Genomic DNA, 16,414 nt, shown 5'->3' on the forward strand with positions numbered 1-16,414 from the left:
CTTACAAGTTTCAAAAACAGTCATAGTCACTAAAAATAACTTGTACTTCTTGAACAAGTGCATCTCACATATACAATAGGAAAAACATTTATTTAATGAAAGCAAATGTATTTAGACCATGTTTCAGATAGCTAAGCAGATGATGCAGTCCTGTTAGCTGAATGGTGATGAATAGGACTGACAGGAAAACCCAGAGCTTTATGACTGTTTAAGATCTAGATACAATGCATATTATATAAAAAGAGCACTTACTTTTTATCTTTGGATATATTACACTTATGTCCCTCTAATGACAAATTTCCATAATGTCATAGCAAAGCTTATTAAGCCTCAGACACAGATACATCTATAAATATATAGGTACAGTTATGTAAGTATGAGATAGAAAGGTAGCAAATATAATTCATGTATGTTCAACCAATTTTAAAGATTTTAAAACAGGATTAAAATTGAAATCCCTTTTAAGAATTATTTTCTCAGGGATGGAGAGATAGCTCAGAGGTTAAGAACACTGACTGTTCTTCTGAAGGTCCTGAGTTCAAATCCCAGCAACCACGTGGTGTCTCACAACCTTCTGTAATGGGATATGACGCCCTCTTCTGGTGTGTTTGAAGATAGCTACAGTGTACTTAGATATAATAATAAATCTTTAAGGAAAAAAAGAATTATTTTCTCTAAATAATAAAAACCTAAATTTCTATGGAACTCACAAGAAATTACCTTAATAAAACAAAATCTTAAGCCAATTTACTTGTAAATATTGGTAAAAGTAAACCATTTTAAAGAAAACCTTGCTTTAATCAGAACATTGTGTCCTATTTGCATATTATTACATTATATTTTGACTGTGTTTAATAAAGTATAGCCCCAGGCTGCCCTGACCAGTTGATTATTGGTTTACACCACCATGGACAGCTATATTCTTTTCCTTGTTCTGCATTACTTGTATATTAATTAGTTAAATTTTTTTTACTACTTTTTCTTGTGCTAGATGAAAAAATAAAATGAAGGAGTAACAAAGAATATTTCTGGTTTATTGAGGGAAAAGTCTTCATTATTTGCAAGTAGAAATAAAGTCTACTATTAACTAAGTACTAATATGTTTGTGTAGGAATCAAATACTAAATATTATTTGTTTATTATAATACTGTTATTAAATATTAATTTTATACTTATATATCACTAATATATATTAATGAATTAAATATAATACTGACATTAAAGTCAGGAAATGTTAAGAAAAGTAAAGGTATTTAAGAAAATAGAAAAATGAAAAAAATGTTGACTCTCTAGGAACCTTTGCCCACTCTGTAGAGACTTCATCCACTATGGAGAAAACGGGCATTGTCAAAAGAGATGGGGAAATTGGGATGTGCTTCAGGGTGGGAGATAAGTATGTGTCAAGAACGTGGAAAGTCAGTCACAGGGAAGGAATTTTATGTGTTTACGTAGAAAAAGCTGTGTACACACATATCTTTGAAAAACAGGAAGGAAAAATATAGGAAAGATATTGAAAATCCTATATTGAGGAGTATATTTTGGATGGAAAACAGTTTTCTCCAAGAAGACGCCCCTCCACCCAACCCATTCCAACCTAGCCCTCTTGATTTTCCCACGCTGGGATATCTATCGAGCTTTCATAGGACCAAGGACCTCTCCTCCTCCTGCTGGCCTTCCTCTGCCACACTTTTGGCTGGAACCATGTGTACCCCTTGGTTAATGGTTTAGTCCCTGGGAGTCCTGGGGCATCTGGTTGGCGGACATGTCATTTTTCCCATGGGGCTGTAAACCCCTTCAGCTCCTCCAGCCCTCCCTCCAGCTCCTCCATTGGGGACCCCACACTCAGCCCAATGGTTGGCTGCTAGCATCTGCCTCTGTATCTGTAACTCTCTGGCAGGGCCCCTCTGGAGACAACCATAACAGGCTCCTTTCGGCAAGCAGTCCTTGTCATCCATAATACAGTCGGGGTTTGGTGACTTTATAGGACGAATCCCCAGGTAGGGCAGTCTCTGGGTGGCCCTTCTTTCAATTTCTGATCCACACTTTTTCACCACAATTGCTCCTGTGAGTATTTTGTTCCCTTTCTCAGAAAAACCAAAGCACCCACACTTTGGTCTTCCTTCTTCTTGAGCTTCCTGTGCTCTGTGAATTGTAACTTGTTTATTTTGAGCTTCTGGGCTAATATCCACTTATCAGTGAGTACATACAATGTGTGTTCTTTTGTGACTGGGTTGCCTCACTCAAGATGACACTTTCTAGTTCCATCCATTTGCCTAAGAATTTCATGAATTCATTGTTTTTAATAGCTGAATAGTACTCCATTGTGTAGATATAAGACATTTTCTATATCTATTCCTCTGTTGAAGTACATCTAGGTTCTTTCTATCTTATGGCTATTATAAATAAGGCTGCTATGAACATAGCGGAGCATGTGTCCTTATTACATGTTGGAGCATCTTCTGGGTATATGCCCAGAAGTGGTATAGCTGGGTCCTCAGGTAGTGCTATGTCTAATTTTCTGAGGAACCACCATACTGATTTCCAGAATGGTTTTACCAGCTTGCAATTCCACCAGCAATGGAAAAGTGTTCCTCTTTCTCCACATCTTCTCCAGCATCTGCTGTCCCCTGAGTTTTTCATCTTAGCCATTCTGACTACTGTGAGGTAGAATCTCATGGTTGTTTTGATTTGCATGTCCCTGATAACGAAGGATGCTGAACATTTCTTTCTTTCTTTTTTTTTTTAGATATATTCTTTCTTTTTTTTTATTCGATATAATTTATTTACATTTCAAATGATTTCCCCTTTTCTAGCCCCCCCACTCCCCGAAAGTCCCGTAAGCCCCCTTCTCTTCCCCTGTCCTCCCATCCACCCCTTCCCACTTCCCCGTTCTGGTTTTGCTGAATACTGTTTCACTGAGTCTTTCCAGAACCAGGGGCCACTCCTCCTTTCTTCTTGTACCTCATTTGATGTGTGGATTATGTTTTGGGTATTCCAGTTTTCTAGGTTAATATCCACTTATTAGTGAGTGCATACCATGATTCACCTTTTGAGTCTGGGTTACCTCACTTAGTATGATATTCTCTAGCTCCATCCATTTGCCTAAGAATTTCATGAATTCATTGTTTCTAATGGCTGAATAGTACTCCATTGTGTAGATATACCACATTTTTTGCATACACTCTTCTGTTGAGGGATACCTGGGTTCTTTCCAGCATCTGGCAATTATAAATAGGGCTGCTATGAACATAGTAGAACATGTATCCTTATTACATGGTGGGGAGTCTTCTGGATATATGCCCAGGAGTGGTATAGCAGGATCTTCTGGAAGTGAGGTGCCCAGTTTTCGGAGGAACCGCCAGACTGATTTCCAGAGTGGTTGTACCAATTTGCAACTCCACCAGCAGTGGAGGAGTGTTCCTCTTTCTCCACACCCTCTCCAACACCTGCTGTCTCCTGAATTTTTAATCTTAGCCATTCTGACTGGTGTAAGATGAAATCTTAGGGTTGTTTTGATTTGCATTTCCCTAATGACTAATGAAGTTGAGCATTTTTTAAGATGCTTCTCCGCCAAATCTGGGGGAGTCAGTATCCCTGACCTCAAGCAATACTACAGAGCAATAGTGTTAAAAACTGCATGGTATTGGTACAGTGACAGACAGGAGGATCAATGGAACAGGATTGAAGATCCAGAAATGAACCCACACACCTATGGCCACTTGATCCTCGACAAAGAGGCTGAAAACATCCAATGGAAAAAAGATAGCCTTTTCAACAAATGGTGCTGGTTCAACTGGAGGTCAGCATGCAGAAGAATGCGAATTGATCCATCCTTGTCTCCTTGTACTAAGCTCAAATCCAAATGGATCAAGGACCTCCACATAAAGCCAGACACTCTGAAGCTAATAGAAAAGAAACTGGGGAAGACCCTTGAGGACATCGGTACAGGGAGAAAGTTTCTGAACAGAACACCAATAGCATATGCTCTAAGAGCAAGAATTGACAAATGGGACCTCATAAAATTACAAAGTTTCTGTAAGGCAAAGGACACCATCAAGAGGACAAATCGGCAACCAACAAATTGGGAAAAGATCTTCACCAATCCTACATCAGATAGAGGGCTAATATCCAATATATATAAAGAACTCAAGAAGTTAGACTCCAGAAAACCAAACAACCCTATTAAAAAATGGGGTACAGAGTTAAACAAAGAATTCTCACATGAACATTTCTTTAGGTGCTTCACAGCCATTCAAGTTTCTTCAGCTGAGAATTTTTGTCTAGCTCTGTACCTCATTTTTTAATAGGGTTATTTGACTCTCTGGAGACTAACTTCTTGAATTCTTTGAATATATTGGATATTAGCCCTCTGTGGGATGTAGGGTTTGGTAAAGGTCTTTTTCCAATCTGTTGGTTGCCATTTTGTCCTATTGACAGTGTCCTTTGCCTTACAGAAGCTTTGTAGTTTTATGAGGTCCCATTTGTCAATTCTTGTTCTTAGAGCATAAGCCACTAGCGTTCTATTTAGGAAATTTTCCCCTGCACCCATATATGCTCAAGGCTCTTCCCACTTTCTTTTCTATACACTTCAGTGTGTCTGGTTTTATGTGGAGGTGGTACTTGATCCATTTGGACTTGAGCTTTCTACAAGGGGTAAGTATTGATCAATTTGCATTCTTCTATATGCTGACCTCCAGTTGATCGAGCAGCATTTGTTAAAAATGCTGTGTTTTTGCCACTGGATGATTTTAGCTTCTTTGTCAAATATCAAGTGACCATAGGTATGTGGGTTCATTTCTGTATCTTCAATTCTATTCCATTGATCTTCCTGACTGTCTCTGTACCAATACCATATATACAGGTTTTATCACTATCGCTCTGTAGTAGAGCTTGAGGTCAGGGATGGTGATCTTTTGTTGTGGAGAATAGATTTCCCTATTCCAGGTTTTATGTTATTCCAGATGAATTTGCAGATTGCTCTTTCTAGCTATATGAAGAATTGATTTGGAATTTTGATGAGGATTGATTGCATTGAATCTGTACATTGCTTTCGGAAAGATGGCCATTTTTACTATATTAATTCTGCCAATCCTTGAGCATGGGAGTTCTTTCCGTCTTCTGAGATCATCTTCAATTTCTTTCTTCAGAGACTTGAAGTTTTTCTCATATAGATCTTTCACTTGGTTAGAGTCACACCAAGGTATGTAATATTACTTGTGACTATTGTGAAGGGTTTCATTTCCCTAATTTCTTTCTCAGCTTGTTCATCCTTTGAGTAGAGGAAGGCTACTGATTTGAGTTAATTTTATATCTGACCACTTTGCTGAAGTTGTTTATCAGCTTCAGGAGTTCTCTGGTGGAATTTTTGGGGTCGCTTAAGTATATTATCATATCAACTGGAAATATTGATATTTTGACTTCTTCCTTTCCAATTTGTATATCGTTGACCTCCTTTTTGTTGTCTAATTGCTCTGGCTAGGACTTAGAGAATTATATTGAATACATAGGGAGAGAGTGGGCAGCCTTGTCTGGTCCCCGATTTCAGTGGTACTGAGTCAAGTTTCTCTCCATTTAGTTTGATGTTGGCTACTGGCTTGCTGTATATTGCTTTCACTATGTTTGGGTATGGGCCTTGAATTCCTGATCTCTCCAAGAATTTTATCATGAAGGGATGCTGAATTTTGTCAAAAGCTTTTTCAGCATCTAATGAAATGACCATGTGGTTTTTTTCTTTGAGTTTATGTAGTGGATTATATTAATGGATTTCCATATATTGAGCCATCCCTGCATCCCTGGGATGAAGCCTCCTTGGTAATGGTGAATTATTGTTTTGATGCATTCTTGCCAGAAATTTATTGTGTATTTTTGCATCAATGTTCATAAGGGAAATTGGCCTGAAGTTCTCTTTCCTTGTTTGGTCTTTGTTTGGTTTAGGTATAAATGTTGATAGAATGAATTGGATAGTGTTCCTTGTGTTTCTATTTTGTGGAATAGTGTGAAGGTATTAGTATTAGCTCTTCTTGGAAGATCTAATAGAAATACCCTCTAAACCCATCTGGTCCTGGGCTTTTTTTGGTTGGGAAACTATTAACAACTGCTTCTATTTCCTAACGACTTATGGACTATTTAGATGGTTTATCTGATCTTGTTTTAATATGGCACCTGATATGTGTCTAGAAAATTGTCCATTTCATCCATATTTTCCAATATAAGCTCTTATAGTAGGATCTGATGTTTTTTTTTTTTTTGAATTTCCACAGTTTCTGTTGTTATGTCTCCCTTTTCATTTCTGATTTTATTAATTTGGGTAATGCCTCTGTGCCCTCTGGTTAGTCTGGCTAAAGGTTTATCTATCTTGTTGATTTTCTCAAAGAACCAGCTCCTGGTTTGGTTGATTCTTTGTATAGTTCTTTCTGTTTCAACTTGGTTGATTTCAGCCCTGAGTTTGAGGATTTCCTGTCTTTTACTCCTCTTGGATGAATTAGCTTTTTTTTTTTTTTTTGTTCCAGGGCTTTCAGGTGTGCCCTTAAGCTGCTCTCTCCAGTTTCTTTTTGGAGGCACTCAGGGCTATAAATTTTTCTTAGCACTGCTTTCATTGTGTCCCATAAATTTGGATATGTTGTGCCTTCATTTTCATTAAATTCTAAAAAGGTTTTGATTTCTTTCCTTATTTCTTCCTTGATCAAGGTATCATTGAGTAGAGCATTATTCAGCTTCCATGTGTATGTGGGCTTTCTGTTGTTTTGTTGCTATTGAAGACCACCCTTACTCCATAGTGATCTGATAGGAGGCATGGGATTAGTTCGATCTTCTTATATCCTTTGAGGTCTGTTTTGTGACAAATTATATGATCGATTTTGGAGAAGGTTCCATGAGGTGCTGAGAAGGAACATTCTTTTGATTTAGGGTGAAAAGTTCTATAGATATTTATTAAATCCATTTGGTCCAAAACTTCTGTTAGTTTCACTGTGTCTCTGTTTAGTTTGTGTTTCCCTGATCTGTCCATTGAGGAGAGTGTGGTGTTGAAGTCACCCACAATTATTGTGTGGGGTGCGATCTGTGCTTTAAGCTTTAGTAAAGTTTCCTTTAAGAATGAGGGTGCCCTTTTATTTGGAGCATAGACATTCAGAATTGAGAGTTCTTCTTGGTGGATTTTTCCTTTGATGAGTATGAAGTGTTCTTCTCTATCTTTTTTGATGACTTTTGGTTGACAGTCTATTTTATTGGATATTAGAATGGCTACTCCAGCTTGTTTCCTGGGACCATTTGCTTGGAAAACTGTTTTCCAACCTTTTACTCTGAGGTAGTGTTTGGCTTTGACACTGAGACAGTGTTTCCTGTATGCAGCAAAATGTTGGGTCCTGTTTACGTTTCCAGTCTGTTAGTCTTTGTCTTTTCACTGGGGAATTGAGTCCATTGATGTTAAGAGATATTAAGGAATAGGGGTTGTTGCTTCCTACTATTTTTGATGTAATTTTTATGTTTGTGTCATAATCTTCTTTTGGGTCTGTTGAAAGAAGATTAATTTCTTGCTTTTTCTAGTGTGTAGTTTACCTCCTTTTGTTGGTGTTTTGCATTCATTATCATTTGAAGGGCTGGATTTGTGGGAAGATATTGTATAAATTTGTTTTTATCATGGAATACCTTCATTTTTCCATCTAGGGTAATTGAGAGATATGCTAGATATAGCAGCCTGGGCTGGCATTCGTGTTCCCTTAGGGTCTGTATGACATCTGCCCAGGCTCTTCTGACTTTCATAGTCTCTGGTGAGAAGTCTGGTGTAATTCTGACAGGTCTACCTTTATATGTTACTTGACATTTTTCTCTTTCTGCTTTTAATATTCTTTCTTTGAGTTTTAATTATTATGTGACAGGAGGAATTTCTTTTCTGGTCCAATCTATTTGGAGTTCTATAGGCTTCTTGTATGTTCATGGGTATCTCTTTCCTTAGGTTAGGGAAATTTTCTTCTATAATTTTGTTGAAGACATTTACTGGCCCTTTAAGATGGAAATCTTCACTTTTTTCTATACCTGTAATCCTTAGGTTTGGTCTTTTCATTGTGTCCTGGATTTCCTGGATGTTTTGGGTCAGGAGCTTTTTGTATTTTGCATTTTCTTTGACTCTTTTGTCAATGTTTTCTATGGTATCTTCTGCACCTGAGATTCTCTCTTCTGTCTCTTGTATTCTGTTGTTGATGCTTGGATCTATGACTCCTGACTTCTTTCCTAGGTTTTCTATGTCCAGTTGTTACCCTTTGTGATTTCTTTATTGTTTCTACCTCCATTTTTAGATCCTGGATGGTTTTGTTCAATTCCTTCACCTGTTTTGTTGTGTTCTCCTGTAGTTCTTTAAGGGAGTTATTTATGTCCTTCTTGAAGCCCTCTATCAGCATCATGAGCTGTGATTTTAAATCCAAATCTTGCTTTTCTGGTGTGTTGGGAGTATCCAGGTCGTCTTGTTGTGGGAGAACTGGGTTCTGATGGTGCCACGTTGCCTTGGTTTCTGTTGGTAATGTTTTTCATTTGCCTTTTGCTTAATGGTTATTTTGAGCTGTTCAAATTTTTATTAAATACCCACTTATGCTACTGGCTATTTACTCTTTGGGGTTTTTTGTTTGTTTTTGTTTTTTGTTTTGTTGTTGTTGTTGTTGTTCAGACAGGGTTTTTCTGTACAGCCCTGGCTGTCCTGGAACTCACTCTGTAGACCAGGCTGGCCTCAAACTCAGAAATCCGCCTGCTTCTGCCTCCCAGAGTGCTGGGATTACAGGCGACTCTTTGGTTTTCTTTCCTGTGTCTTTTATGCCTTTCCAACAGTTATTATCTAATTATTTTATCTTAAATGATTTCTTTTATTAAAAAAAATCTAGGGAGAGAAAAGAAAGTATTGATGTATTTTAATGTTATTGCTAAGTAGCTCATGCTTGAGCTGTTGAATAAAATTTAAAGTATCAGCAAATATGACAAAGTTAAAATGTTTTTGTTATTGTTGTTTGTTTTGGATATAGCCTGGCTGACAAACTCACTAGTTAGCCCCAGCTGGTCTCAAACTCACATTGATCCACCTGTGTCTGTCTCTGCCTCCCAAGGGCCAGGTTTAAGGGCTTCCACTATCATACTTGGCAAAGTGGAGATGCTTTTGATCAGTGAGTTTTATTTAATAAAATACGTAGTGATTAGTGTTACTGTGTATAGGTTACTGATGTGTAGAACACTAAACTGATTCTGTGTTTACCCCTTTAATTCTTAGACTATTGTAGAACTCTCTGAAGAGCGAGATGGTGTTCATTTTCTACCCCATGCTACTTCGTCTGCACAGTCACCCTGTGGTTCTCCAGGCATGAAGCGAACAGAAAGTCGGCAGCATCTCTCAGTGGAACTGGCTGACGCTAAGGCCAAGATCCGAAGACTTAGGCAGGAACTGTAAGTCTGATTTTCAGTATTCATTGAAATAATGTGGTCACAAGGATGACCTTAACAGTATGACAATAGACCAGTTGTCCCCAATTGTTAACTTTTTATTAGTGTTTGTCAAAATGAGAAAAATTTGCCCATAAGCCCAGTTCTCGAGAAGTATAAGCAGGAGAATCTCAACAGTTTATGGGCATCCTGAGGTACAAAGTAAGTGTAAACTCAGTAATAATGACAACGTTGTTTTCAAAGACTGAATTATTGGCATATGATATTACAAAAATAATTTTATATATATTGCCTACATTAAGTCATTGAAGTGCCAGTCATCTATTTAGTAAAATATTCAGAATTTATTAGCACTGAAAAACTGTACTTAGTTATCAAAGTTCATTACAGAAAATATGGTATAAATTTTACATATTCATTCTTGGGTGAAGTTGAAGTAAAAGCATGACTGATCTTTTCTGAAGGTTTTGAATTTTATTCTTTAAGGAGAACAAAAGATTTTTGATTTATGTATTTTCTTTCTTTAAAAATTGTTTTCTTGGAATTTGAGCTTCAGAATTTACATTTTAAATTTAAATACACAGTATAGTCCTTATATTTTATTATTGATTATTTAAAGTAACTTAGAAAAGTGAAATAGATATGCAAGGTAAAAAAGCATTAAATAGTCTGCTGTAAAAATTTTTGAAAACAAAAAAAATACAGCTTTCATTTGTGGATGTCTGCATTATTATGTATCTATTGAAGTGAATACGCCCAGGATATTCTATAAACAGCTGCACTAGGAAAATTAGGGAAGAGATTGCTGTTATTAGTTTGACTGGCAGTTAATGGATAGCCTAAACAGTGAACACTAGTTCTTTCCATATAATTTAGCCCAATCTTCTCTAGTCTTTAGCTGAAGCATGCAATTAGAATTGTACTGATGGCTGTGAATTCATTTAACATTTTGCATTATGTTAGAATTTAATTTTCAAAAAGGAATTTATTTGGCCTTGGAATATATTAAAAATTCAAACAACCTTGAGAAGATTGACAAAAATTGGTTTCACATGTAATGTTTTGAAAATGTAAGTGTATATTTTTAAGTGAATGAAGATACCAGATGCATGCAACAAATATATTCAGTAACTAACATTTCATCAAATCCCATATAATATTTTTAAACATGTATTCTTTTGTATATTTCTTAAGGCTGCATATAGTAAGGGTTTCTTTTGTTATAAAGGGGATAGATATTTCCTGCAGTAGATTAGCTGCAGAAATCTTGATTTTTAAAAAAAAAAGCCTAGATCACTTTAAACCTAAAGGAAACTAAAATAAATAATTAGAATATTATTTTTTACTAATATTTACTAATAGTTTTACTAATATTTAGTAACTAATACATGCTATTTATGAGTGATACCAAATAATGTAATTGATTTTTATTTATATAGTAGAAACATAACTTATGATTAGATGAAATAAATAATTCTTTATAAGTTAAACATTTTATACCATAGTTAATATTACTGAAGACTTTTTTGATCTTTCTGGTACAGTTGATTCCATGTTTTGAAATTTCTTTAATATAGTGATTATTTTGTTAAAAAAGAAAATACTTTTTTACTAAGATGTAATTCAGTATCTAACAATCCATCATTTTATAAAGTGTACAATTGAATATGATTTTAAGTTGTGCATTACATGGAAAACCACAATAATTGAATAAAAGTGTCTTTGTTTATCCTCTTTGCTCTCAGACCTTATAAGGCTAATCTCTTATATTTTCATGGTTTTGCCTGTTTTTGACACTCATATAAATAAAACATATACTATATAGCCTTCTTGTTTAGTATGATGTCTTCCAGGTTCCTCTGTGTTGTAGCATGTAACTGATGTCGTATTAAAGACAAAAGCAATAACTTACAGAAAGTTAAGGAATCAGAGCGCCAGCAAGATGAAGCTGGCTGTTAAGCTGGCAAGCCGAGTCTGGTCAGAACCTACATGGTGGAGGGAGAGAACCTTCTCATTCATGTTGTCCTCTGACTTCATCCGGACATTGTGACACTCAGCTACCCTCCTTGAACAAATGAATAAACAGGATAGGAAATATAGGGGCTAATAATTTACAAATAAGACATTTAAGTAGCACGTCTCAGTATTTGAAAAATAAAAAATAATAATGACATTTTGGCTTCTTATAGCCACCTTTTGAAAAAAATTATTGAGTGTGTTCGTGCATCATATGCTGGTGCACATGTATCCTAGTGTCTATGGAAATGAGAGGACATCTGGGAGGAGCCTGGGGATCAAACCCAGGTTGTCACACAGGAGAACAAGCACTCTTTACCTGTTGTGCCATCTTGCTGGCCATATATAGGCACCTTTATTCTCTGCTGGATGTTAATAATCCCTTAGCCGGGCAGTTTGGCAGTAGATATCAAGTACTCTAAGGATTGTATTTTCCTTTTAGAAGTAATTTCCAGACATATAATACATGCTTTTTAATAATGACTCCACTAAATAAAGCATTATTCATTATACTGAAAACTGAAACCTACTTAATAAAGTATATTTCTTTTACCTAACAGAATACCTTTACCATTAAAAATTTTGTGTGTTTTGGATCCAGGGAAGCATTTGAGCATATATAAAAGTTGGCTATGAGCCGGGCAGTGGTGGCACACGCCTGTAATCCCAGCACTCTGAGAGGCAGAGGCAGGCGGATTTCTGAGTTCGAGGCCAGCCTGGTCTACAAAGTGAGTTCCAGGACAGCCAGGGCTATACAGAGAAACCCTGTCTCAAAAAAAAACCAAATCCAAAAAAAAAAAAAAAAAGTTGGCTACTTTGTGCCGTGCATTCTATTATTAGACAGCAGAAGGCAGAAAATAGTAAGCACTGGCTTACTTTGAGAAGGCTAGTTCTCATGGAGATACATAAGAGATAAATCAGTTCAAAGAGAAAGAATAAATAAAAATTTAGATATATTGCTGGGCATGGTAGTACATACCTTTAACTTCAGCACTTGAAAGGAAGAGAGAGATGGATCTGAGTGAGGCCAGCTTGTCCACATAGTGAGTTCCTGGGTAGCCAGTATTACACTGTGAGACCTCTGTCAGTGTATATCTATGTATGTGTATATCTATGTATGTGTATGTATGTATGTTGCAATGTGTTAAACAATATGAAGTAGAGATTTTAGGTATATGTATGGCAAATTAGTACGTGTATGGTTTCCTTTAGGCCATTTTAAATGTAGAAAATAGTTTGGAATTCCTTATGAACAACTACTCATACACAGTATTTGGTAAAAAGAGTCATTCATGCTTAATTGCTATTGATTATGCAGAGTGGGAAAGGGCAAAGAAAGAAAGCGGGAAAGGGTAGGAAAGATGAAATAGAAAGTGAATATGAATAGAATATGAAGAATAGTCAGGGCAGAGGACTGGGAGGGAGATAATGGCTGGACTGTAAAAAAAGATTAAAGAATAAAAATTAAAAAAAGAAAGTATATAATAAACTATAGGATGGGAAGTTTGATATCATCTAGTCATGTATCCATAGTATCTTTTTCTTGCTTGATTCCCTCCCTGTGTTATAATTATGGTTAATAACTCCATTCACTTTGGTTTTTGTTTTGTTTTACTGTAAAATCCTGGAAATTGCTGCATACAAGCTGAGCTTGAACTCAGAGATTTATTTGCCTCTGTCTCCTTAGCGCTGGGATTAAATGGAAGTGTCCAGCAAAGATTTACTTATTTTTATTTTATGTGTATGAGTGCTTCTCTGCAAGTATATATGTTATTACTGTGTACTAATACCTGCAAAGGCTAGAAGAATGCATTGAGTTCCCTGGGAATGGAGCTACAGGCAGTTGTGAGCAGCCATGTTGATGCTGGGTACCCAACCCTGGCCCTCTGCAAGCACAGCAACTGCTCTTAACTGCTGAGCCTTTGCAGCACTCAGTTATGAAACGGTCACCTGAGTATATTAATGTGATGATCACAGATTCTGTAACTAGTACTTGTATTCTTTAATAAATATCTTTTGACATTTAAGGGAAGAAAAGACTGAGCAATTACTGGACTGTAAACAAGAACTTGAGCAAATAGAAGTGGAATTGAAGAGGCTGCAACAAGAGGTTTGTACATGGATCATTCATACTGGAGCATGAAGTAGTTGGAAATTGAGTTTCCTCCTTGTAATTTATAACCGGGATGTCACTACTTTAAGTCAAGTTACCTCATATATTTGCATAAAGTCAGTTAACTTTTTAGTACTTTTATCAAAATGCAGAGCCAAAGCTAGAAATCAAGTCTTTAGACTTTTGTCTTTACTATTCAGAATTTTCCAACATTCAAAGTAGTCCTTTTGTACTGGGGTAGTTCCTCTTTTTTATGTATTTGTCTTCTATCACTGAATTACCTAAGCTCCTCTATCAACAATGAATTGATCTGTTTATGGGTTTTGGCTCCCCCATAGTGATTATATTAGGTTTTATATATATATATATATATAATTGAAGATTAGATAGATAGATAGATAGATAGATAGATAGATAGATAGATAGAATGTTTTCATGCATTAGCCTCCCTTTTTTACATCATCCTGAATCAAGTGGTAATAAGAATTTTTTTGAGCAATAAAGAAGAAGGGAATAGAGTAGGTGGGTATAAGAGTAAAAGAGACTGGTGAAATGGTCAAATTATAAACATGTATTAAAAATGTCACAACATACTAGGCAGGAGGGGCACAAGCCTTTTATCCCAGCACTGGGGAGGCAGAGGTAGATGGATCTCTGTGATTTCCAGGCCAGCCTGGTCTACTGTGAGTTCCATGATGGTTGGGCTACACAGAGAAATCCTGTCACAAAAATGCAAACAAATAAAAAAACTAAAATATCATAGTAAAATCCATAATTTAATTAGCATGTTAAATCTTAAAAGCTAGTAACAGCAGTTTGGGGGTTGTTTTTGTTTTTTAAAGAAGTGATTAAATGTCTTTTAATCACTGTTTTGTTGTTCTCCATTTGGGTATGTAGATCATAAATGCCAAGGATTGGAGTAAGGCTCAACAGTTAGGTCTTCCCTAACTAACTTAGCTTGCCATTTTGATGTCAAGATTTATATACAAGATTATAAATTGAGACCATTCTGGATGAGTGAGCCAAGAAGTGATCATTTTTATTTCTCATGTGCTCTGGCTCTTATTGATAACAGAGAGGTGGTGTGTGTGTGTGTGAGAGAGAGAGACGGGGGTGGGAGTATGTGTGTAGTAGGTCACATATTTGAATAAAAAACATTTCTCTAAAAATAGTGATTTATTTTATATCACTTAGCTCTTCTATATACTTATTATCTTGTATTTTACCTTTAAAATATATATATTAATTTTGTGTGTCTGAATCCTTTGCCTGCATGTATACCTATGTACTACTTGAGTGCAGTGCTCCCAGAGGCCAGAAGAAAGCAATAGATCCCCTGGAACTGGAGTTAAGATGGTTTTTTAACCCACCATCTTGGTGGTAGGAATTGAACCAGGTCCTCTGGAAGAGTAGGCAGTGTTCTTAATGATTATTAGCCATTTAACTTTTAAATTTAAATTTAATTGTGAATGTTGTATAAATTAGATGTTAACTTTATTTTCAATACATTTAAAAATTGCTAATAGAGACCATTTTGTAAGAAATTGTATATAAACATTTTTAAAACCCTTTTGTACTTGGTTCAAGGAAAAGACTTAGCTTGTCTTCATTTTTCAATTATCCTTTATATACTATACAATTTTCTTTTAAAATATTTAATTTATTACATTTTATTAAATTAATGAAGTTATTTGGACAAAGAATGGATTAAAAGGGAAAGTTTATATTCAAGGCATTATTTATATTTATGTTTATATTTAGAACATGAATTTGCTTTCGGATGCTCGATCTGCTAGAATGTACCGAGATGAATTGGATGCCCTCCGAGAGAAAGCAGTCAGAGTTGATAAGCTTGAAAGTGAACTCAGTAGATATAAAGAGAGACTACATGATATTGAATTTTATAAGGCAAGAGTTGAGGTATGTTACATAATTATTCGTACTTTTTTAAAGTGTTAAGATTTGCAAAATGCATTTTATAAACAAGGAATTTAATTTAGAGGTAACATTAAGCTCTTTGAGGTGTTTATTTTAAATATCTTCCCACATTATGAAGTTTAATGATTCCTTTAGAACACTCTTACACACCACCCACCCCACTCCTACAATTTAGCATTGTACCTGTGGAACACTTTTGAAGATCATCTCTAACACTCAAAATAAAATATTTATCTCTATTAATTTCAAGCTTGTTCCCAGAAATAATGGAAAATATTTTTCTGATTATTGTTTTGTTTTTGTTTTTTCACTTTTTTTTTAGGTATTAGTGTATTGAGATCAATGAAGGCTTTGTATATACAAAGGAATTAGGAAAAACCACTTTTTTTTCTGAGTTTGACATCCCTTGCATCCATTCCTCGTTTCTGTTAACTTCCTTATTTTCAGCAAATATGGGATTTTGTTAAGTTTCTCTATGAGGATGAAAAAGAGAGTATGTGGAATCAGGAAATAAAAACAGGAAGGGTTTGGCTCCGTGGGTTGAAGACACTGCTGCCAAGGCTCCTGACTAGAGGTTAAGTCCAAGGATCTTCAGGTTGAAAAGCTAGAGCCAACCATGGCAAACTGTCCTGAGTTCCATCTGGGTGCTGTGGAATGTGCCCATACACATACACTAATAAGTAAATAATAAGTGTAATTTCAACATGGGAAAATAGGACATCTATTTGTTTTACTAATAATTCATTTATTATTCTACTGAAACTTGAAGATTCTGAGATAAAATACACAGGTGTACAAACATATACAACCATGTGTAATATGCATATTATATCTGTCACGAATGTCATTGTCTTAAAGCATGATGGTATATACCTGTAACCCCAGCTCAGGAGACTCAGATCACTGAGGCCATTCTTGAATACATAGTGA

The 16,414-nt window shown here is 35.8% G+C and overlaps 1 protein-coding gene across 10 annotated transcripts in view; it reads left to right on the top strand.

The window, feature by feature from the left end:
• Ccdc88a (coiled-coil domain containing 88A) overlaps positions 1 to 16,414 on the top strand; it is a 140,694-nt gene that overhangs the window by 60,356 nt on the left and 63,924 nt on the right. For all 10 annotated transcript variants that reach the window (XM_052199652.1, XM_052199653.1, XM_052199650.1 and 7 more), the window contains exons 8-10: positions 9,248 to 9,420; positions 13,462 to 13,543; positions 15,308 to 15,466. In XM_052199652.1, the coding sequence (XP_052055612.1) occupies positions 9,248 to 9,420; positions 13,462 to 13,543; positions 15,308 to 15,466 (414 nt within the window). The remainder of the gene's footprint in view (positions 1 to 9,247; positions 9,421 to 13,461; positions 13,544 to 15,307; positions 15,467 to 16,414) is intronic.

This window comes from Apodemus sylvaticus, chromosome 11 (assembly GCF_947179515.1).
Source record: "Apodemus sylvaticus chromosome 11, mApoSyl1.1, whole genome shotgun sequence".
NCBI lineage: Eukaryota > Metazoa > Chordata > Mammalia > Rodentia > Muridae > Apodemus > Apodemus sylvaticus.